Consider the following 24,561-nt stretch of genomic DNA (forward strand, 5'->3'; position numbering starts at 1 on the left):
GGCCCTAAATGTGGAGAGGGAGGCTCTTATAAATTATAAAGAGCACGTTTATGCTTAGTTTACCAACAGCTGCACCGTCAAGAGAGCGCCCTCACCCAACTTTTTAGGTGCAGGCCTATCAAACTGAGAGAGTGAGCATGGTCTTCCCATGGGGTGTGATATCAGCTGAAACTAGGAAAAAAGGACAGAGCCTCCCAGACAAGCTCAGGCAGAGTGTCTGAAGGCTCTGGCTTCGATGCTGATTTCCTGTATCTTTCCTGCCCTCCTTGTAGCACGTGGAAGAACTAACCTCGAACTTCGAGAGAAGTTCATTCTCCCAGAGGGAGCTTCTCAGGGAATGGCGCCATTCCGCTCCAGGGGTCGCAGGTCCAAGCCCTCCTCTCGGGCAGCTTCCCCAACGCGATCCAGTTCTAGCGCCAGCCAGAGCAATCACAGCTGCGCCTCTATGCCCTCCTCCCCAGCCACGCCTGCCAGTGGGACAAAGGTAAGAGACTCAATCACTTCATTTTCATGTTTAATTGCTTTCTTTCCCAAGATCAGTGCAGAAGGGCAGACACAGGCTGGCCTCTTGACATCAGCACCGGAAATGCCCTGGTGCTATGCTGGGCAGTGGAGGTGGGTATTAGAAATATGTCAAGCTTCTGTAGAAGGCAGCTACCAGCTGACTTTGAGTGCAGAAATTTATTATTTAAGAATAAGAAAAGTTGGTTTTATACCTCCTGCCCTTCACTACCCAAAGGAATCTTGGAGCAGCTTACAATGACCTTCCCTTCCTCTTTCCACAACAGACATTCGATGAGGTAGGTGGAGCTGAGAGAGCTCTTTTGAGAACTACTCTTGAGAGAACAGCTCTGAGAGAACTGTGAGTGGCCCAAGATCACACCAGCAGCAGCATGTGGAATCAGACTTGTTTCTTCAGATTAGAGTCCACTGCTCTTAACCACTACACCACACTGGCTCTCCAGAAGTCTCAGAATGGCTTACAATCACCTTCCTTGCCTCTCCCCGCTATAGACACCCTGTGAGGCAGGTGGGGCTGAGAGAGCTCTGAGAGAACAGCAACTGACCCAAGGTCACCCAGCTGGCTTCATGTGGAGGAGTGGAGAATCAAACCCAGTTCTATAGATTACAGTCTACAGCTCTTAACCACTTCACCACAGCTGGCTCTCAAATCATTTATATTCTACTTTTCTCCCTAGCAGGGACCCCAAGTTTGATTACATAATTCTACTGTCCTCCATTTTATACTCACAACAACCCTGTAGGGTAGGTTAGAATGAGTGTGTAACTGGCCCAAGATCACCTAGTAAGCTTCCATGACAGAGTAGGGATTTGAACCTGGGTTTCCCAGATCCGAATCTCTACACCACATTGGCTGTGGCACCCTGCAGGCAACGTGGCTGGGTGAACAGCACAGCATGGCAGAGATTCCCACCTCACATATACACACACAAATAAATGGAGTCCTAAAGAGATTGTGGATGAAGTGTGATGGTATTCCGTACCCAGAATCAACCCGTGTGGATGCTTGGGGGCGGAGCGGTTGAGAGGTTTGGCCCTCAGCATCTGCTGATTAGAGGGTGCTGGCAGAGGCTTAAACTCAGCACCCTTGAGGGAGACTCTCAGAGTCACTTCTTCCCACCTTCACTCTGAAACGCTCTACCACACACAGGTAGGTAGAAAACACAGCGAGTTTCTCTTCCTTCCTTTCCCCTCCAAGTTGTTATCTGTTCATGTGTGTCTGATTTATTTTTTTCATTTGGGGGCCATTTTTGATTTGTGTCTTTCTGGGATGTCAGGAATTTTTCTTTCCCAATCTGGGCACTGCTGAGATGGCCACATTGACCCTGAGGCCTTTGTGTGCCTCCACCTGTGTGCATCCTCCATCTCACTGGGCCAATGTGCGTTTGTTTTCATGATCCCTCTTTCTCTCTCTTTTTTAACTTTAGGATTTATTTACCTCTCTGGTTTTTTTTATTTTTTTCCTTCCATCTTGAACACTTTCTTCTCCTGCCTCCATTCTCTCTGACTTCCCCATCCCTCCCCCCCCCCCCCCCCATTCCTTCAACCTCTCTTTGGATTCTCCATTTCACAGACTCTGCATCACTTCACTCGCTGTTATGACAAACCCTGGCTGGTAAACAGCAAGGCAGGCACCTCTTTGAGGGTCTCCGATGGTGCCGACCTGCACCTGTCCGCCTCTGAGGTAGAGTATGGCTTCCCTGGGGCAGTGGAGCAGGGTGGCCGGCAGCCTTTTCCTCTCGTAACGCTTTCCTCGTTCATTATAACAGTGCTTGGTTAACCCTCCACTAATGCTCAGGCTGTTGCCTTTTTGTTAGGTGCCTAGGTCAAACTTGTTTATTTTAAAAGAATATACGCAGAAAGCCCTGACTGACCTGGATGGCCCAGGCTAGCCCAATCTCATCCGATCTTGGAAGCTAAGCAGGACATGCCCTGGTTAGTACTTAGATGGGCGACCACCAAGGAAGTCCAGAGTCGCTACACAGAGGCAGGCAATGGCAAACCACTTCTGAATGTCTCTTGTCTTGAAAACATTATAGGGATTGCCATACGTTGACTCAAAGACAGTTTCCACCACCATACACAGAAAATATAGAGCATCATTTACAAACAGTTTCTGCTAAAAAAATTTCAGATATTAAAAAAAAAAAATCAGGCCTATTTTTAAAATATGAAATGACTAAACTGTAAGGACAATGGGCTTCCTACTACAGTTATTCTTCATTTAGAAGTGACTTATTAATGCTGTCTTGACATCTGCAAAAATCAGCAACAGCACAGACACCATGCCTGCCTACCTGAATTGTGGCCTGGGGTGGGGTATAATTTAAGCAGGTAAGCAGGCAATGTGAGAAACTGGGTGCCACAGCAGAAAAAGCCCTCCTGGCTCACCTCCACACCAGGTTTTTGGTCCAGCTTGGATGCTAAAGGGAAGCAGGGCTCCACCCCCTCCCTCACCCCCCCCCCCCCCCGCTTCGACATAGCATTGTATGCTTTTGTGCACCTTCTGGCTTTTCTGCAGCTTTTCCTAAATCCGCTTTACTTTGATCTTTTTTTAAAGCTTTGCAGCAAAGCAGGCATAGGTGCCATGTGGATGGGAAAGTCTGGCTCTTTCCCGGCCCTGCCAGCATCTATATGAAGACAGGAAGTGATCTTAGCAGAGCTAGTTGACTCCCTTTCCAGTTGTTTCCCGTCTGATTCATTCCAGAATTGGCATTAGGAGCTGTCCATGCACTGAGGTGGCTGCAGGAGGATTAAATTTCATTTCCTATTAAAGTAATACACCAGTACTAAAATAGTCTCACAAATAAACACCCACTCATCGCCAGCATAACCTCACCAGTTTTGTCCCACTATCTGATCAGTGAATGTGGGCCCACACCACCAAGTCAAATGCTGGCTACCAGCAACGTTGGGCAGTCTTCTGGGTGTCTCAGACAAGCCCCCAGTAGTAGCCACAGGGCAGGGTTTGGCTTGGAGGCCGCACAAATTGTGTGGAGCTGCTATCCAGTGAGCATGTTCCCCCGGCCTATCCAGCCCAGAATGGCCTCACTCTGGGTGCCAGAAGCTTTCCCAACTCTGATCCCTTTTAACTGGAGGGATCAGGGATTGAACTTGGGACTTTCTGCACGACCCTTCTGCAGGAGGGAGTTCTGTTTTCTTACTAACCATTAAGACACAGTGGGGTTGCAGGGACTCCCTCTCCTGGTTCCTCAAACCTGAAAGATTATCTCAGGATCTCTGCCCCTTCCTTCAGCCTGCTGGAAAAGCAGAGGTAGGTGATGCAGGAAGCAAGCAAATGGGAAGTTGAGTGCTTTCTGTTTGAAAGAAACTGTCAGGCTGGTGTAAGTTGCAGGTTTGTTACCCATCATAGGGGGGGGGGAAATTGTGCCCAGTGACGAGGGCATGTAGGCCTTTGTGGTCAGGCTTGGGTCCCTCTTCTTATTTGCTCCACAGGCAGACCTATATGCGTGGCTTTAACTTAGCCCCCCCCCCAGCAAGGCAAAATTCTGGCCCTGCTGTGGTGGAATCTGTCAAAAACCTTGTCCCTCTCCCCAAATAATTATTCTGTCCTGTGTTCTGCTTCTTCTATGGGGCTACACTTTCATACAAAAGCAAAAAAACCCCAAAACTGCTGAAAGTGATTTAGAGAAATGGCAAGTTAAATTTCACAAGGTGCCTTTTCCGCCAACTCTGGAGTGCCCCTTCTCTTCCTTTAGGGACAGCGACAGTGTTCTGCCTTCTAGCTGGCTTCATGTGGTAAAAAAGACAGAGAGCAGAATGGCCTTTTCTCAGGTTTTCTCTGTCTCTCCTCCAGCTGCAGCACCTCTGAACAGTCAGGAAGAAAGTGGACAGACCAAGAGGAGTAAATATTTATTATCAGAGAGCAAACTTACTAGGGAAACAGAAGCCCTCCTTTAAATGTTCTGGTACCTCCACTATAATTTGGTTCTTCTGGGCCCCGTTTTAACTCACTATTTGAGCCAAGTACCTGTGTTGGTCTTGTTTCTTGGATCAACCAGAAACATATGTGGATGGAAAGGATTGCTGTCCACAGACCACAACTTCCTCCCTTCCCCACTCCTGCTGCAGGAGCCCCAGGAACCACATCAGGGAGAAGTCTGAGGTTGGTAGCAGAAGGTATCTGCTGAAATCCCCCCTTCCTTCCATTCACAGAAACCCTCCACTGGATCCAACCTTATATTTCTTGCCGAGCTATATGCAGATGTTTTGGACTGCCTCCTCATTGCTTAAGAGTGCAGATTTCCCCTTGAGCTTCATCTGTTTTTGAACATAGTCATGGCTCGGACTTCCCCACTGAAAAGTTTTCCATGTTCCTTTGTTCCAAGGTTACCCCATCTTCAAGCAGTAAACTGAAGCGACCCACTTTCCATTCAAGCAGAACTTCTCTTGCTGGTGATACCAGCAACAGCTCCTCCCCAGCTTCTTCCGGGGCCAAAACCAATCGGGCAGGTAAGTGCTGTGGCAAACCTGAAACCATTCCCAGCCATGAGCTGAGGAGGCTTCAGGCTGGTCTTCCATCTCTGGTCCTCAGTCCCCTAACCTGCAGTATGAGCTCAGTACTGCTGTCCTACTTAATAAGCTTGTTAAAAGAATGAGTGAGATGCTGTGTGGGGAATGCTTTATACACTCAAAATTACATCTTATCACCACCGCCCTGGCAGAGGGAAGCTCCTAGTTTCTTATTTTGTATTGATTTACTGTAATTTGCTGGCCTGGATGGTTTTGGAGCTGCCTGGATGGTTTGGACATCACCTGGGCATGCAGCACAAATGCTCTACCAGCTAAGGCACAGCTGCTGGCAGCACTTAGCTGCTCCCATGCCTGGAATCAAGAAGCAATGCCACTGGGCTAGTTCAGTTCTGTTTTGGAAAGAGCCAGCTGGCCTGCTCCACATTTGTCATGTGAACTGGAATGCCCCGGTTCCAGCATGCAAAACACATGGCAACCGGCTGGGATGCCCACAGAGCCTGCCTCTGGCTGAAATGAGAGGGACCATGGGGAAGCAGAGATAACAGCTGACCAACTGCGAAGATGGGCTGTTAGTCCTTCCCAGTCTTCCAGTGCAGTGACATTGTTTACACACACATTTATCCCGTTTAAATTTCAGACCCTAAGAAAACTGCCAGTCGCCCTACAAGCCGTGCTGGAAGCCGTGCAGGGAGCCGAGCCAGCAGCCGCCGGGGTAGCGACGCTTCTGACTTCGACCTTCTGGAAACCCAATCAGCCTGCTCAGACACATCGGAGAGCAGTGCAACAGGAGGGCAGAGCAGTTCCCGACGGGGAATGGCCAAGCCTTCCAAAATCCCAACCATGTCCAAAAAATCTGCCACTGCCACCCCCAAAACTCCAGGCCCCAAGAGATAATACTGCGTTCTCACCCGCCTGCGTATCTACACACAGAGAAGAGAAACCTGTGTCCACTTTTTAATCCTGCTTCATACATTGGATGTATATTTATTCTACACAGGAGAAAATTATATTGTTAAAAAGTGTAAAAGAATAATTGTGTTATGAAGCTGCCTTATTTTGTTCTGTTTATTTTTTTTCCTTTGTAAGTTACTATTTTCATGTGAATATTTATGTAGATAAAAAAAACTTGCCTTCTGGTGACCTTCTTTTGCGTTTGGGGGGGGGGCCAGGAAAACAAATTGAAATGTGGAAGAGAATGCAAGCAAGCAAAAGGTCATGATGTGAAAACTGTAAGAAAAAAAGCAAAAAAAATATATAAATAGGATTTCTGTGCAGTGCAGGAGATGATCCTGCGTTATCTTTTAGGATTGTTTCCTAAATGGATCTTTATAAAAACACAACTTGCTGTCTCAGCAAGGTAAATTATATTTAAAAAGCAACGCCTGAATATCCAGCAGTGTTCAAGGAACTCTTTCTTTCCTCTTTTTTTCTTTTTTCTTTTCTTTCTAAATCATGGATACCTCAATAAGAGAGAAATGTGAGGTGAAGGGGATCTGTTTCCAATTTTTTTAAATAGAAAATCATTGTGGTTTTACCTGAAGATCAAGTGGAGTGAGTTTGAATAAAATAAGTAAAAAATAAATTGCACATGCTTTGTGACAAGTAAAGTTCACTACAAGTGCTGCATCTAGCAAAACAAAAGTACTGTCAGCAGTTGAGCTTTTAAAGAACAACTAATCTTATGTTTTTGGAGTGGGGACTGCACTTATGTCTGTCCAGAAACATCACCCTGGTGTGGGACATCTGGGGTGGGTATGCAAAGATGACCTTTTAACTAAGGGACAAAAGGGGGACTTTTCGTGCCTCGTTCTCCTGTCTCGCCACTGTAAAAGACTGACCACTTTTTAAGTTCACGAACTGCTATTTAACTGCATCATTTCCTATTTATTGTCTCAACTGCGAAATTCCACGTCAGACCAGACTGACTGAAGTTTGCAGGTTCTCCACTCCAGAGAAGAAAAGGCTGGCTTCCACACGCACCGTCGCTTGTTCTTGGAAATGTTTCAGAGTATCACCAGCAGCCCACTTGCTAGCAAGGCCCTGTCTTGCTTTTTGTATGCTCATTTTTTTCCTTTGTAGAGGAAATTTTTTAAAAAGTTAATCATGTGACCATAAATGGGGGGAGGGGAAGGGAGTGGGGGAGGGGCTCTCTGGTCTTCCTGCATTATTAACTTTTGCTCTTGGCCCACTCTGACCACATTGCTGTGTGATTCTCTCAGTTGGTTGAATTGAGCCAGAACTCTGAAGCTCTACCAATGAATTGTTTAAAAAAAAGAGACACTTTTTGTATTAAAATTGCTTGCAGTAATAATAAAAGGACCCTGGCCTCTTATTGTCAGCTTTTGTATCAGTGAGTTACCTTTATTTCCTTCTTCCATAAAGTAAGAAAAGCCGGCATGACTTGAGTCATTTACATCCAAAATCTAGTTACAGAATGGGAGCATTCCCAGGAAAGTTCTCCAGGTTGATCTGGGAATTCTGAGCAATGCCAAGAGATGGATTATAGCCACTTCTGGTATTTTGCACATGTGGAAGAAAAATACTACCCTGTTATTGTTGCAGCTGGGGCTTTTCTGTCCAAGGACCATGTTCACCCACACCAAATCCTTTAATTTTTTGTTTTTCACACCATATCCTTTAATTTGTTTGTTTTTAAACATCTACCTAGAGCAGGGGTCAGGCCCCCAGAGAGCTCCTATCAGCCCCGAGCAACTGGCTGTCAACTGCTTCCTTCTCTCTTGCTTCCTTCTGCATCACAGATTGCTTTGCCAGGGCTGCTCAATCGCACAGGAATTACAGAGCAAAGCCTCTATTTTCTCCATTGGCTGAGGCTCTTCCCTTGGGGAGAAGGGAGAGCTTGCTTTGCCAAGCTCTCTCAATCGCACAGCAGAGCTACTGAGCCAAGCCTCTTCCTTCTATTGGCTGAGCCCACCCCCCCACCCCCGTCTCCTGGGGAAAGAAGGAAAGAGCCAGAGCTTCCTTTGCCCAGTTCCCTGGATCCCATAAGAGAAATACAAAGAAAGCATATTTAAGACCAATGAGTGCTAACATTGTTTGCATGTTTTAATTTTTAAAAAATATACATTTGTTTGTGTTCTGTATAAAATTTATATCTCTGCTACCTAACCTTAAATAGGCTTGGTCCAACCTGACATGACCCGGCCCAATAAGGTTTTATTTATTTCAGATGTGGCCCTCATAACAAATGAGTTTGACACCCCTGACCTAGAGGATGAGTTCTGAGCCAGTTAAGGGATTGCTTTAGAAGGTTTGTATTGGCTGAAAGTGCCATCAAGTTGTTGCAGACTTACAATGACCCCCATAGGGTTTTCAAGGCAAGTAACAAACATGTGGTCTGCCATTGCCTGCCTCTGCATAGCAACCTTGGTCTTTCTTGGTGGTCTCCCAATCCAACCACTAACCAAGGCCAAACCTGCTTAGTTTCTGATATGACCAAACTGGGCTAGCATGAGTGCCTGTTAGTATTCCTTTTCTTCTAGAGGCTGGGCACACTCAAACACCACCAGTCCCTATACCAGAATTCAAAGGCACTACTGCTTTTATGTGAAATATTAGCAAGATATTTTGCCCTTGGTGGTTGCCCAGGAAGCTGACAAAACTTTGTGTCATAATAACCCCAGGATGTTTTTGTTAGCTATGAAGGTGCTGGATGTTGGTTCCTTGAGTGGCAAGGGAATTACAATGTCCACATTCAAAAGGCATCATTTTGTAGTGTTCTTGTGTTCCCAAGCTCTGTGATTGGGCAACCACTACAGCCTTCTGTCATTGGTTTACAGACCTGTCTCTTGTTGGGTATAGCATCTATAGAAATGTGGAGGACAGAGGTGAGCAACTTATGGTACAGTGGCCATGCCTCCCCCCAAGCTTTTCATTCAGCCTCTCAAAGTTTTCTGGTTGCCCTGGGCTGAAAAATAGGTGAGCAGCTGAATGCTCTACCTCAAACATCTAAGTGCAAGAAAGGAGTACCTCAGGGTCTCTGCCCATGTTGAGGGGGGAACCTTCCTGTTTTCAGCACTGGGGGCCCTCAAAGGGAAGTGAAGGCAATTAGGACACTTGGGATGAAAAAAACTGACACTGAGGGGAAACAATGACATTTTATTTATTTAGATATACCCTGCTTACTTCCCAGTCAGGCACCCAAACCACTTATATTGTTCTCTCCTTCCATTTTGTCCTCGCAACAACCCTGTGAGATAGATAAAACTGAGAGACTCCTTGGCTCAGTCACCCAACAAGCATCCACAGCCAAGTGAGGATTCAAACCTGGATCTCCCAGATCCTAGTAAGATATTCTAACCACTGCACCAGAGGTCTCTAACATGGTGTCCAGGGGTGCCATGGTGCTGCCAACACCTTTCCTGGCACCCAAGTTTTTAAGAACTGGTGGGGACAAATAGGGTTTTTGCCAGGAGGGCTTCTTATTGGCCACTGGAGACCTGGTTGGCTGAACATTTTTTTTAAAATGTTGCTTCGGGAACAGCTGCCACCACAGCACAAGGATCTTCACTGAGTGACTTAAGATATATTGAAGAAAATATGTTCATTTTAAAAGGCATCTTGTTAAACAAAGCTTCTGCCTGAAATGTTAAAACTGTTATAGTTGAGAGTTATACATAACTTCACTTCCTGACATTCTGGGATGGCTCCTATGGTGGCCATTTTGTGTTTGTAACTATCACCCTGTTTCAGAATTCCAAAGGTACCTGCCCTGCCCATGCTTCTTCTCAGCAGTTGTGTTATCTTTTACTGGGGAGGTGGGATTCTGTTCTGCTTTCCCCATCTTATCTTTGGCTGGGCTGTATCTATCCTATAAACACAGCAGTACAGAAAAAACTGGGGAAACCACCTACGTTTACAACAGGTTTCTAAAAAAAGAATGCTACTCAAGAGTAAGAAAACTGCCTGAATTCATGACACCCATTTTGGAAAGTCCTGCCCTTTTTTTTAATTTTAAAAAATCTTGAAATGCATTAGGGATCTTTGTTTGACTATATTTATGCACAGCCAGAGGTCATTTTGTACCCTGATCTTCCAACCTGCAAGTTTAAAAATAAAAATAGTAGCATCCAGAGAGACTGCATTAAGTTTGTAGCAGTAACAATACAAAGGAGTGTCTTGGTACCTAAAGAGCAGATAACACTATTTCTGCCTTTCCCTGGACTAGAGCTCAATTTGATAGACACTATGCTATTTATTTATATATTGCCTGCTTTCCTCCCCAGCGGGGACCCAAAGCAACTTTCACTGGCTGAGAGTGTGTGCCTGGCCCCCCACCCAGGGGAGAAGTCTAACCTGGTCTCCCTAGATCCCAATCTGACACTCTAAATACTATACCAATAAATTTTAGATTTCTCAAGACATTAAAAGGGGCAAACAAAGCCATGGCCCCTTCACAGCTATGAGGAACAGTCTGGGCATTTTTCCTGATTACATTTTGAATTTTTATATAATCCCACCGACTGCATCCTTCCTACACATGGAGGCCCTCTGCTTGCTGTTCTGTTTTTTTTTTCTTTCCTACCTCCTACAGAGAAGGTCTGTCTAGGGAAGTTCCCATCACAAGAAGCAACTTCTCTTTCTCTCTCTGGATTGTGAGACCTTCCACTGGAATAAAAACCATGCAAGGGTTTGCAACACAAGAACGAAGTGCTGTTCTCTTCCCTGTAATGCCACAGAGGTTCTGGGATAACCTCTTAAGGAAGATGGCTTTTCTCAAAAGCTGAACAAGCTCAGGGAGAAAAGGTCAACTTCAACTGAGCCCCCCTGCCCAGAGGCAGTCTACCTCCAGCTGTCCAATGCTAAATGCCAAACAGAAGTGAAGGAGCATTGTGCTCCAGGCCAAGACCATCCAGTGGCATGGCGGGCTTATAAATGGGAGCTCTCATGCAATAGATCCCAAAGGAGTGTCTTGGTACCTAAAGAGCAGATAACACTATTTCTGCCTTTCCCTGGACTAGAGCTCATCTGGCCCTGTTACCAATCCCCAGGTGGAGGCAGGTGATCCCCCAGTTTGGAGGACCTCCCCTATGGTAATCTGAAAGTGGGGTGGGGAATGTCTGCTGGGCACTCCATTATACCCTATGGAGGCCAGTTCCTGTAGGGTATAATGGAGGATTGATCAATGGGTATTGGGGGATCTGGGGTGCTGTTTTTTGAGGTAGAGGCACCAAATTTCCAGCATAGCGTCTGGTGCCTTTCCTCAAAACATCCCCCAAGTGTCAAAAAGATTGGACTATCAGGTCTAGTTCTATGAGCCCCAAAAGAAGGTGCCCCCATCCTCCATGATTTCCAAATGATGGGAAGGCATTTTAAAGGAGCGTGGTTCCTTTAAATATGTCGGCCAGAACTCTCTTGCTCCTGGCTCTATCCCCAAAGGCCCCAGATATGTCTTGAGTTCGACCTGGCAACCCTAGGCCCCGATGGAGCGCAACCCGAACCCGCCGCGACTCTCTGGCTGCAGCCTCTGCCCCAAGGAGCTCGCCGGACCCAGGCAGTCTCCTGGGAGGGGGCCGGACTGGAGGGCCGCCGCCTGGGAGCCTTCCCATGCCCCGCGGCCTCCGCCGAAGAAAGGGCAGGGCCAGGCCCTGGCAGCGGCCGCCCAGCTCGCACGTGCTTCGGCCCGCTCCGCTTAAAGGGCCGCCCCGACGGCGGCGGCGCGCCCAGCGCGATGCGGCTGCTGCCGCTGCTCTTCTTGCTGCTGGCGGGCGAGCGCGGGGAGCGGCAGGTGGCCCGTCGCGTCGCCTCCTGCCCGCAGCAGCCGCAGCCTTCGCCCCGACGCCTCAGCGGGCGCGAGAAGCGGGAGATGCAGCGCGAGATCCTGGCCCTGCTGGGCTTGCCGGGCAGCTCCGCTCCGGCCGGCGCCCGCCACTGGCCGCCCCCCTCCGCCGCCCCCCTCTTCATGCTGGACTTGTACCGGGCCATGGCCAGCAACGACGAGCACGACGGCCCCAGCTGGACGCCCCAGCGGAGGGCGCTTGACGGCGCCGACACCGTCATGAGCTTCGTCAACGTGGGTGAGTCTCTGCCCCGTCCGGAGCGCGCTGGCGTCGGGCTGCGCTCTCTCTTGGGGGAGCGGCGCGGCCGGGCGCTACAAACAGCTGTCCGCCAGCTTGCGTAGAGCGAGACGGCTTCAACTTCTGCCCTGCCTGGTGGGCGCGCGGCCTTCGCGGTTGGCTGGCGTCTTGCAATGGGGAGCGCTTCTCGGGTCCCTTCCCAGAAGCGGGCCGTGCCCTCGGGAGCTGGCCTAGCGCCAAGCAATGTCCCCTCTAAGCTGCGGAGTTTTGTGAAAAAAAATTCTACTTTGTGAGCTACCGGCATTAAAGTTGTGAGCTCCTGCGTAAATTGTTGTGCCCTGGGGTCATCCTTCCTGAGCTGAGACAAAAATGTGTGAGCTGGAGGCTAAAAATCTGTGAGCTAGCTCACGCTAACGCAGCTTAGAGGGAACCCTTGGCGCCAAGTTGCAGGAGGCTTTGGAGAATGCTACTGCCAGGCCAAGGAAACAGGCCCTCGCCCACTATAGGGAGGATAGGGTGACCCAGGGCTCAGGAAGGCAAGTGTTTGGCCACAGAGGGCGAGAGGCAGAGCTAGAAACCATCCCTGCTGCCAAAGCCTACTGATACTCCTTTCCTTCTCTTACAGCTCTTCTTGCAGCTCCTTTTATTTTATTTAGGTAACGTTATGGAGTTTATGAGGTTCTGCTAGCTTGGGCTATTTGGGTCAAGGCATAAGCTAAACAGGGTCAGTCTGGGTTAGTATTTGGATAGGACGCAGCCAACGAAGTCCAGGGTAGCCACGGTGGCAAAGTACTTTTCTGCCTCTCTTGTCTTGAAACCTCCATGAAGGATTGCCATCTCAGTTCTTTAGGGGAGTCTCAGGGGGGGCTGCATTGCTTGACACACAGAAGGCCCCCGCTTCAGTCCTTAGCTCCTCCAGTTAAATGGACCAGGCAGTAGGTGATGTGAAAGGCCTCTGCCTAATACCCTGGAGAGCTGCTTCCAGTCTAAGCAGTAGACAGTACTGACCTTGATGGACTGAGGGTGTGACTCAGTATAAGACAGCTTTGTTTGTTCATCAGTTGGCTTTGACCTGACAGCATTAAAAAAATATTTATAGCCCACCTTTCTCACTGACACTCATTGTGGATTATGATGTACAGAAAGGCAGAAAGTGTAGCCATCCATTATAGGACATTGAATGAACAATGCAATAGGCATACTAATACAAAACTGAATGACAATTTTATCCTTTCTGCATTCTCTGTTTCTCTGCTGACAGATGTAGTGTATTCTGGGAGCAGCTGAGGGGAGGCATGTCTTCCCTGGCCCTTGCTGCCAAGGAGGAGAAAAGGACATGAGAGTGGAGAAGGGCCGACACAGGGATGCTCCCCTCTGTTCAAGACATGCCCAGGATAAAATTGGATGGATGTTTTGCCACCTGCAGCCAGGGTTCTGGTTGCTGTGCCAGCGGGCAAGGGCAGTTTGCCAAGCTGTGGGCAGGAGACCTTGGGCTTCGCTGTCTGTTTCCCCCAACGGGGTGGAATGGAGAGTCGAAACAAAACCAGAATGATGCTGGAATCCAGTCGAGCTGGTTCCTGGGCTTCTGAAGTGCTGATGGAATGAAACTCCCCATGTGAGCTGCTTTCACAGCTCTCATCCTTCAAGACCCAATGCTTGAATTTTGGGAACTTTCTAGCTAGGCTAAATCAGTAGCAGCTCCTGTTTGGTGCCAGAGACAGAAAACTCCAAGTGGTGTACATTCTTCTCCCCTCCCCCAGAAATCAGTGTAAGCCACTGGGGAGTTGACACCAAAATGAACATGAGGGGCTTCAGCTGCCAGTCCTTGAGTGGCACCCTCAACCCCACCCGGCAGAGTTAGTGGTGGAGTGGCCTGCCGTGCCCTGTAGGAGAAGCCTGGCCCTGCCATGGCTCAGTGGTGCAGTTCAGTTCCTGACATCTTCAGTTAAAAGGACCAGTCAACAGGTGATGTGCAAGACCCTGGAGAGCCACTGCCAGTCTGAGTAGATAATACTGACCTCGATGGACCAAGGCAGGTCTGATTCAGTGTAAGACAGCTTCATGTGTTCAAAGGGGAGCCCCAAATGCCCATTAGAATGTGGATATAAAGGGTCTCCAGGAAACAAACAAGAGTCTGAACTGGATGGTGAGAGTGTTTCTTCCAGGTTGCGCTAAGCATTGGTAATATTTGAAAAGGTCAGTTTTATTGGATACCATAATTCCTGAAGACCCCACTGTGATACTTCTTAACCACTGGCCCGGTTCTAAATTGTCACCCTCGAAAAGATCTCTAATTGCCAAACTCTTAACAGCTGCAAAAACAACAGTAGCCCAATCTTGGAAAAATGCTAACAACTTGTCCCTTGACACCTGGCTCCTAAAAATTTGGGACCATATAGCAATGGACAAAATCCAGGCGACATTAGACACTACTGACCCCTACCTGGCTTATTCCAAGTACATAGCGACCTGGTTCCCTATCTTAGGAAAAATCGATAGTGATCCATTTTATATCAATTCTTATAACAAATCTAAATTGTATAAAGATTTTTTGTGGTTATAACTTACTTTAATGTATTTAATTATGTAAGCCTAGTATTGGTTTCCCCCTTTTATTTTCTGTGTTTAATGTGTGTTATTGTATTGGTTTCTTTTGTCAATGTATGTATCTCTTATATTTATTCACGATATGTTTACTTTCAGAATTTTCTTTAATAAAATCATTTAAAATTGAAAAAAAAAAAAAAGGTCAGTTTTGTATTATGTGCATTTTGCAAAGGCCCTTATCAAATAGTGGGGAAATTTGAAAGGGTTCTACATTAGAAGTTCTGCATTGGGCTGTGCATGAAAACCCCATGCTGTGTTCTCCTAATGCTTTCTCTCCTGCAAGTAACAGAGAAAGACTTAACATTACAGATTTGTAAAGTGCTGGGGGAGGAAAATTTCCCTTTCTCCAACAGACAGTTTACTTTATAGCTAAAGGGAAAGTGCATATCCAAATCAGCTTTGATAGATATGAAAAGAACCTCCATGAAGCAGTAGGTAATGTAATTGTGGGGAGAAGAGTGAAAAGGGAAACTGCAGCCTCCTGCACAGTGGTCTGTGGTTTTGCACAGAAGACAAAAGATGCCAGATGAGTTTGTGTGTGCTGTCCAGTCCCTGGGGGCAGTGGCTCTGCTTTCTGCAGCAAGGGTGTTGCTTACCTTTGCAGAGTGCCCCTGTGTGAGGACCTGAATCTCCATCCTGTACACCAAGCATGGAAAACAGCATCGTGGATGTCAACCATTACTGAGATGGTGGTTTTCCAACCAAAAGCTTTTCAGCTGGATCACACTTCTAGGAGATTCAGCAAATTATGTTGCTTGCTAACAATAACACACACTTGCAGAGCATTCAGTGGAACTCATACCGTTGTCTTTTTTGGTTTTGGAGCAAAAGCAACTATCTCACTCAGCTACACACTTTGGGGGAATAAATAAAATGGCTTCCTCTGCCAGGTTTGATTCTCTCCTCCTTTACTGCACTTCAGGATTTGCGATACTTCTGGAACAAACAGCTGGCTGCTCCCCAGTAAATGTCTGCAACATCCTCATATCCCTCTTTGCCCAAGCAGTATCCAGTCTTGTTCAGTGACAGTAGCTAGTCATGGAGAAGTTGAGGTCAGCAGGAAAAGAGAAAGACCCAACATGGAATGGATGGACTCAAGAAAGGCAGCCACAGCCCTCAGTTTGCAAGACCTGAGTGAGGCTGTTAATGACAGGATCATTTTAATTATTTTAGTTTTATGGCTGTTTTAATTGCTTATTAATAAACATTTACTGGCTTACTAATAAACATTTACCTTGAATGTGTTCTGCAGCAAGAAAAAAAACATTTATAAAAAAATAAGCTTATATTATTTATTTCCAGTTTTCAGATATTCTGGAGTACTGGACAGGGAAGGAGTGATGGAAGAGAAAGGGTGCAAGCTTCAAAGTTTTTGCTGTGCAAAGACAAGAGCTAGAAACTCCATATATTTGGTTTGTTTTGGTGTGAGATAGTAGTAGCGTGTATATTACAGACACAAGGCGTGTGTTTCAAAATGAAAATATTGTAAGGTAAGGGTAGTCCCCTGTACAAGCACCGGATGTTTCCGACTCTGGGGTGACACTGTTTTCACAACGTTTTCACAGCAGACTTTTTTTACAAGGTGGTTTACTTGGTACACTTTAGAAATTTGAGAGCCAGTTTGGTGTAGCGATTAAGTGTGCGGACTGTTATCTGGGAGAAATGGGTTTGATTCCCCACTTCTCCACATGCAGCTGCTGGGTGCTTTGGGTCAGTCATAACTCTCTCAGAGCTGTTCTGCTCAAGATCAGTTTCTGTCAGAGCTCTCTCAGACCCACCTACTTCACAGGGTGTCTGTTGTGGGGAGGGGAAGGGAAAGGAGATTCTAAGTCACTCTGAGAGACTCCTTCAGTTAGTGGAATCTCCTCCTCTTCTTCTTCTCCCTCATGTTCTTTGTTGTATGAGAGTTATGTTCAGCAAAAATATATATTTTAAAAAATAAAAACATTGTTTTGAGTATGAATGGATGTCTCTCTCTATAACTAAGCCACCTGTCCACACCTGACCATAACTAGGCAACCTGTCCGCAACTATTGCCGGAAGGGCAGGTTAACTTTGGGTGACCTCCCATTAGGAAAGTACCTTAGAGGCCTTTAGCATCCGAGAAATTCTAAGAACATTTTAGAAGCATGATTCTCGCAAGCTGCCTTGCTTTTTCCAACAAAAAGAGCAGCTGCGCCAGGCTTGCCATCCTAACCGCAAGAGCTGAGGAGACCCAGTGCCAAGAGGAAGCAGGGATTCTTCTTCAGAGAGCTGCTTACTGGCCACTGCAGCTATTTCTGGGAAACGTAGAGAGCTTGGGGGAGCCACCCAGTTTAATGGCTTACTGGTGGCCAAGGAAGGAGGGGGACAGGCAGCCTTGATCTCGGATACTGTGTTGTCTTCTAGCAACAGCTCAGAGAAAAGGCCTGCAAGCTGGCAACATCTTTGGGTGCGATGCACCAGGGAGCTTCTCCTGCCCAACACCCTCACTCTGTCCCAGAGTGGCAGGGTGCACAAGAACTCAGCATGTGCAGCTTCTTTTGTCAGTGTTAGGGAAACTGCTAGTGGCAGAAATATCCACTTCTGTATCACCTTCAGTGGCTTCAGCAGCAACTCAAGCTGATCAGAGCTTGGAAGCTAAGCAGGGTCAGCCCTGGCTAGGACTCTGGTGGGAGATTGCCAAAGAAGTGCAGGATTGCTCAGCCCACTGTACCTGATCCCCTCGTCTGAAGAAGTGTGTTTTTCGCACACAAAAGCTTACGTTCTGAATAAAACTTTGTTGGTCTTAAAGGTGCAACTTGATTCCTACTTTGTTCTATGGCTGCCCACTTGGATCTATCTATATCTACTTATGAAAAACCCATGAGTGGAACTTCATGATTTGACAGCACTTATTATTGTCACTTTCAAAACTATGCTGAGGGGCAGCCATCATATGGGGGCAGGAACAGGTGCTGTTGGTGGAGAGGCCAGATTTTTAAAATGTGGGTGCTATTTCCTAGGAAGTTTGAATGGTTTTCTCAACTCTGCCTTCTGCAGTCTGAACACCAACATCAGTGTGGAATGCCAGAGATGCTTCCAGCTGAGCCCACCCCTCTCTACTTCTTTACAAGCTCCCTCCTCCAAGCACCTGTTAGCTCCTCCCTCTTCCCAAGCCCTGCCCCATCACCTCAAGCCTTTTTGCCTAATGAAAGTAACATGTACCTATGGAATTGCTGTTTTAAAGAAGAGTCCCATCCACACAGCCTTGTGGTAGCTTTGAACATATGAACATATGAAGCTGCCTTATATTGAATCAGACCTTTGGTCCATCAAAATCAGTATTGTCTTCTCAGACTGGCAGTGGCTCTCCAGGGTCTCAAGCTGAGGCTTTTCACACCTATTTGCCTGGAACCTTCTTTGGAGATGCCAGGGATTGAACCTGGGACCTTCTGCTTCCCAAGCAGATGCTCTACCACTGAGCCACCATCCCTCCCCTTTGAGAATGTTTGTTTATTATCAGGAGGCAGGTGTAGCTCACTAAGAAATGTCTTGTTTTTTCTTTAACATAATGGTTGCCCACCTCAGTCAGGCCCAAAGGCATGTCCAGTCAGTTTCTGTTTCCAACAACAGCCAGCCCTGTGCCCCTGGGAGGTCCACAAGCAAGGCATGGTGGCCTCAGCCCTCCCCTGTTGTATGTCTCCAGCACCTTACTATACTACTGCTGAACGTGGGGGTTCTATTAAGCTGTCAGAGTATCTTCCCTTCATGAATTTGCCAAGCCATTGAACACAATGGTCACCCTGCAGTTTTGAGGCTGTGAATTCCATAAGTTAGCTATGCCAGTCTGGTAAATTTCTCTTCCCTTTTTCAATTGTTCAGATCAGGAGGAGTTGATTTCAGGTCATATATCTAACAAAAGAATTGCCCGGTCAATTTTTTTGAGGCCTGTTGCTAACCAGGGGCCCACGGGGCCTGACCCTCTGGCAGTTTTGGGGGGGACCCTCGTTCCCCGTACCAAGGTTGCCCTTCTCCTTCCCCATCCTGTGTGATTTAAATCATGCAGGCAGGGTGCCCAGGAACAGCCACTGTTCCTACCATGCATTTAAAGGGCTCACAAATCAGCTGATCGGTGGGCTCTAAATCATGCAGGAGGAAAGACAGGAGCAGTCGCCAGCCTCATGCACAATTTAAAGGGGCCCCTCCCTTTGCAGCCCTCCATGGCCCCTAGCTACAGAGCTGGCTTTTGCCCCCCTCTCCTTTTCAAAGCTTATATGCCTGCTTCTCTGGCGCTTCCAAGGCATGCAGACCAGGCAGCACAAAGGGAGCCGAGGCCAGCTGTGCCTGCCGGAGGGTGGTGGTGGATGTTCCTTCTTGCTCTTGGCATCCTTGCCCAAGATTGGGTGGAGCCGCTTCCCTTCTGTCTGTTTTAGTAAGTGAAACATCTGGGGGCACCTTGGTGGGAGAGCAGAGTGGGTGTCTGGGCAGGCCAGCAGGCAGTGTGGGTTGCCTCCTGTAGCCTGCCTCTAATTGCTAGCTGGGGACATTCTCCAAAGCTTCTGCTGCCTTTGGTTTCCAGGCTTGTTTGTGCAGCCAGAACAGCGGCACAGAGCTCAGTGTATTTCACAGCAGATTATGGTCAGCCTGATTCAGTGGCAAAGTCTCTGTCTACCCAGGAAAGGAAAATGCAGCCCATGGTTTTTCCCATCATGGCATGCTGATTCCTAAATCCCTTAGGCCCCAAAGGAAAATATTACAATTTTTTTTTGCTGTCAAGTCATAGCTGACTTATGACAACCCCATGAGGTTTTCAAGGCAAGAGAAGTTCAGCGGTGCTTTGCTGTTGCCTGCCTCTGCATTATGACCCTGGATTTCCTTGGTATTCTCCCATCCAGATACCAACCAGGGCCATCCCTGCTTCGCTTCCAGGATCTAACCAGATAGAGCTAGCCTGGTCAGGGTTATTTCAGTTATTAGGGGGGGAGCATTACGGTATATATTTTGGAGGCCAGACTCACAAGGAAACTCTGACACACTTCAGAAATTTGTAAATACAGTGATGGTAGGATGCCTCTAGGTGGAGACTGGCGTTATCCTGGAATTACAAGAGGAAATGGCAGCTTCAGAGGACAGTATCCACAACATCACATCCCTGCTGAGCTCCTTCCTTTTCCTGAACTCTGCCTTTCTCAGGTTCTACTTCCAAATCTCCAGAGATTTCCCAACCAAAGCTAGCGAAGTGGTGATGTGTATATATGTGTGTGTGCTTCAGGTGCACAAAATGAGGCACACATGCTGTAGTACTTGGTATTGGCTGCAGAATTAAACTTCGTAATAATTTCTGTGTGTTCTCCTTTAAGTGCAAATTTCTAGCCCCATATGCTTGCAAAAATATGTTTGCCACACTGTGGTCAATGCTCAGTGAAACTGCAGAAGACAGATGGGTAGGAGGGCGAATGAAGTATTCATTTGTCAAAGAGCAGGGCATGTTTAATTCTTGCTTATGATGAGCAGAAGCAGAATGAAACATGCAAAATGATTTAAATTTATGGGATTGTGTACATTGTGCTTAATTTAATCCAGGTCATAGAAACTGGATTACTCTTTGCAGAATTCTGATTTTGACTACACAGAATCAGTGTGCAAGCCATCTAGACAAGGCATTCATGTGCTGTCCAAGGTTGGGAAATGTGGCATTTTGTTTATCAGATGAAATAAGGTCTTCAGTGTTTATGGTTTGTAACAGAACAAATGGCAAGTCCCATTCATTTCTTTCAATCAAATAACCCCCACACCCTTTCTAGCTATCAAATAATTTCTAAGGTGGCAGATTCAAGAAACACCAGTCTCTTATTTCAACTCCCCCACCCCAAAAAATATCCAGGGACATATGGAGCAGAATTCTTTCTGTCCATGGAGGGATTAATTCTGTGAGTGAGGCTTGGTTATTCCTCGGATGGAAGGGGGTAGGGCCCCTCTTGGTTTCCCCCCCACAGTTTGGGAAGATAGGCAGTTCCTAGATGACCACAGACTTCATTATTAAGAACTGATGCTGAGAAAGAGTAGATTAGAATTCTGATGTACGCAGAGTCCAAATCACTCTATTGAGGGTGCCAATTTAAATATTGAAGATTTTGCAAAATGTTACAATCCATATTCCTCAATTCTTCCCCAGACAGAGCTTTTAGTTAGATTTATTCTTGAGGCTTGGTCACTGATAGATTTTTTTTCTGCCTCTCTTTCAGATATATTTTAAGTTCCCAAATTCTTTATGTGGTTCAGTATGCCACTATTTCCTTTTAATTTAGTGTCCCAAAAAGGCTCTGGGACCAAGATAATTACAGCAAGAGGTGTAATTTATAGAACAGAATGGTACGTGTACACACGCAGATGCGCACACGCACTTAAAAGTGTGACTATAAATACTTCGGGAATGGCAGGGAGGTAAAGATGTCCTGGTCAGACCTGCAGAGATTTTGGGGCAGGCTAGAAAGTTTGGATACTAAATAAACTGAAATTCTAAACTAAGACAAATAGATGATGGTGGATAACCTTTTCCCGTGTTCTGAATAATGTGTACCGGTAACTTTATAAGCTTCCTCCTGGTTTTGCCATTTGTAGACCCAACCTTTGATTCTCATTTTTATTAATTTTTTTATGGTGCTAGGCCTCATGCTACATTGAAAAAAAATGGTAGTGTTAAAAATGGCCAGGAACACCAAGTACCAGGAATAAGAATCTGCTGTTAAGTCACAATCAACTAGTGGTAGCTCCATCCACAGGGCTTTCTAGGTGTGAGATTACCAGAGATATTTGTTGGGCCACTCTGGGTTGACATTAGATTTTGTAAACTGTGACATTTCACCAAACTTTTCCTGAGACAGAAGGGAACAGAAGCAAAGTATTTTAACTACAATGTTGGGCAGGCAGAGACCATCATGACTGGTGTAGCTTCCACAACAGAACACACATTTCTACTTTTACTTTGAAATATAAGAGCATTTTTTTTATTCTGTTCCTTGGCCTTTCAGGGTGAACAGGACACTGCCCTATAACTGCCTCACCCACTTTGTCCTGCTTCCTTTTTTACCAGTCCAGAGCAGGCTCATAGCCACAGTGGGGCGTGGGGATCCAGGCCCCTCCAATCAAACTCCTGGGGTAAACATTAAGGCCCCACCAATTAATCTGCTGCTCACAAGCAGCACCCACCCCACGGGCCGCACATCCTTTGCTGCCAGCTGGGAAACCCTGCAGAGGCGCCCCCGGAGACAGAGTGTGGGGGGAGCTGCAGCAGATGCCAACAACACCTGGCAGGCACTCCCGCAGCACATCCCTTGCCTGGCCCAACTCGCTGAGCAGTCTGCAGGCGCAACCACTCACCACCTGTTTGGCCAAGCCACTTGCTCGCTGGCTTATGCACCAGATATGCTTTGACGGCTGCTGTGGCAGCTGGCCCTCCCCAGCGCTAATGCCTCAAGGACGGGACTCACTTCTTGGATCACCATGCCACACTGCCGCAGAAGAGCACCAGGAAAGAGACAGACCCTCCAAGCGTTGAGGTGCTGAGGGAGGAAGTCCTCCTTGGAACAGAAACAACCTCCTGCTAGCTGGATCCTCAGGTGGCCAGAAGCAGCAGGGGCCTTGGAATCCGAGGGGGGGCAGTTCCTTCTGGGAGGGCAGGAAGGAGGCTTCACTTTTGCCTGGCCAGAGAGACCAACAGGGAGGGGCTTCAGATCCGCACTTGGTGGGGGGGAGAAGCCTACTTGCAGCTGGATCCCCCTGGAAGGTTTACTGAATTAGACAAATGGGGGGGGGGGTGTCACTTTACTTGAGAAGCAGAGAAAGTGTTTAGGCCAAACTGGGTGGCTCCCTGCCCCCCCCCCCAGACAAAAAATGCTACTGTGGGCCCCACCAAGCATGAAATCCTGGCTACAGCCCTGGTCCAGAGCCAGCATGGCACAGTAGTTTGAGTACTAGACTAGGATCTGGAGGAACCAGGTTTGAATCCCCACTCTGCCATGGAAGCTGGCTGAGTGACCTAGGGCCGGTCACATACTCTCATCCTAACCTACCTCACAGGGGTGTTGTGAGGAAAAAATGGAAGACATCAGAATGATATAAGTTGCTTTGGATCCCCATTGAGGAGAAAGGTTGGTTATGAATGAAACAAACAAATAAATGAGTTTAATCTTTGTGGAATGTGGCAGGCAGGTCCCTCTCTGCAAGGATTCCATATGCAGCTGAGATCTAGCTAGTGGAGGGGTTAGGCAACCTTTCATAAGTGTTGTGCCAGGTCTTCTCTAAGATTTCCTGTGCTGGTTTTTTAAAAAAGTATTTTTAAAAATGTTTGAGAAGATTAATATAATATAGTTTGATTAAAATGCAGATCTTACCAGCAGTGTTCCTTCTAAGCTGAGTTAGCGTGAGCTAGCTCACAGATTTTTAGCCTCCAGCTCACACATTTTTGTCAGCTCAGGAAGAACAGCCCTAGAGCACACTAATTTATGCAGTAGCTCACAACTTTAATGCCAGTAGCTCACAAAGTAGAATTTTTGCTCACAAGATTCTACAGCTTAGAGGGAACATTGCTTACCAGTATAGTGGGATCTTTTCCTTTGTTTATCCTTACTGAGTTTTCTAATGCCTGAAACTGGAACATATTTGGATACTTTTAAGTCGCACATGAGTTTTTGAGCAGCCAGCTGTTCACCGGCTGTGTGAAGGGACAGAGAACAGGTTTCCAGTCTGGAGGGTGGAACTGGGGAGGATCCAGCTAGTTAGCAACAGCTGAATAACACCTTCCTGGATGCAGAAGATTAGCTGGAAGAGACAGAAGTTAGCAGTTAGAAAATTCTCTCTTTCTTGTTTGTTGCTCTCTTTCCTGCTTTCTCTCTGTACTGTTAACTGCTTTGAGACCCAAGTGAAGAGGAAAGTGGAATGCAAACTATTGCTAAGCAGGTGATCTGACCAATCCGGTGGGTTTGTGAATTAACTGAGATGCCCTGCAGCTGCTTTGGGTTCAACTCCCTCTCAGGACTTTGGGCATCCTCCTAGATTCTTGTGCCCTTGAAACTAGCAGGCTTAATAGTGGGACAGGCAGCTGGGTTAACCTCCTATATCCCTTATCTGAGTCTTTGAAGCTACAAGCTACTTGAGCTATGTTTCAGATAAAGAAATGTCCATCTTTTCTGGGCCTCAGCCTGAACCATTGTTTTGAATTTGGACAAGAAATTGCTTAAAGGGACTCATTTCTTGACAGGAAGTAACAAAAGGTTGAATTCTGTATATCCTGACAGTATTCTAGTTTGTCAGACACTGGAAAAATACTGTAATGAAATGCTTAGCTTAAATGAGTATGATGAACTGCTTAGCTTAACTGACTCCATTTTCTAGCCTATATTACTAACCATGGGAAGTAACCTTGCATATCAAAGTAGAAGCATAGTATTTACTAACACTGGTGTGAATTCCTGTCCCTGGAACTAACAAAGGCAATTCTCCTTTGAAGATAAAATGCCTCCGGGGATGGCAGTATAACCATCCCTGTGAGATCAAGGACCGCAAAGAGATAAGAGAAAGTTACTGTGTGAAAAGTATCACTTCATGCTAAGAATGCTTGGGGATGTAGTTTTGTTTAGAAACCTTTTGATGTACAATTCCTTAAAGTGACTCCTCACTGGGGGGGAATGTATCAGTTCCAATCTTTCTACGCTCTGAAACTATGAACTCTCAAATAAAGCCTTAAACTTTGTATCTAATGAAGTCTAGTTGATTTGAAGTTCCATTGTCTGACATTTTGGAACTGATCCAAGGACAGGTTTATCCGAACCGGCCACTTTTAAGCCAGATGGTTGCAAAATTTCTGGATAACGGAGAACCTACCGAACTTGCGGAAGAGCCGAAGACCCCACCCGCCGTCACCACCACTTGACGGACGGGAGGG

At 46.8% G+C, this 24,561-nt stretch overlaps 2 protein-coding genes across 18 annotated transcripts in view; both read left to right on the forward strand.

Annotated features, from left to right (window-relative positions):
• Nucleotides 1-7,348, forward strand: part of MACF1 (microtubule actin crosslinking factor 1) — a 414,929-nt gene extending 407,581 nt beyond the window's left edge. For 11 of the 17 annotated variants that reach the window (XM_060258431.1, XM_060258435.1, XM_060258433.1 and 8 more), the window contains 4 exons: nt 273-484; nt 2,096-2,206; nt 4,872-4,995; nt 5,654-7,348. In XM_060258431.1, the coding sequence (XP_060114414.1) occupies nt 273-484; nt 2,096-2,206; nt 4,872-4,995; nt 5,654-5,910 (704 nt within the window). In that variant the 3' untranslated portion in view covers nt 5,911-7,348. The remainder of the gene's footprint in view (nt 1-272; nt 485-2,095; nt 2,207-4,871; nt 4,996-5,653) is intronic. The other 6 variants (XM_060258437.1, XM_060258440.1, XM_060258441.1 and 3 more) reach the window with 1 other exon arrangement.
• Nucleotides 7,349-11,686: 4,338 nt separating this feature from the next.
• LOC132585974 (bone morphogenetic protein 8B-like) overlaps nt 11,687-24,561 on the forward strand; it is a 49,347-nt gene continuing 36,472 nt past the window's right edge. Inside the window, exon 1 of the mRNA XM_060257869.1 lies at nt 11,687-12,050. Within this exon, the coding sequence (XP_060113852.1) occupies nt 11,705-12,050 (346 nt within the window). The 5' untranslated portion in view covers nt 11,687-11,704. The remainder of the gene's footprint in view (nt 12,051-24,561) is intronic.

The sequence above is a fragment of the Heteronotia binoei genome, chromosome 17 (genome assembly GCF_032191835.1).
Source record: "Heteronotia binoei isolate CCM8104 ecotype False Entrance Well chromosome 17, APGP_CSIRO_Hbin_v1, whole genome shotgun sequence".
Lineage (NCBI taxonomy): Eukaryota > Metazoa > Chordata > Lepidosauria > Squamata > Gekkonidae > Heteronotia > Heteronotia binoei.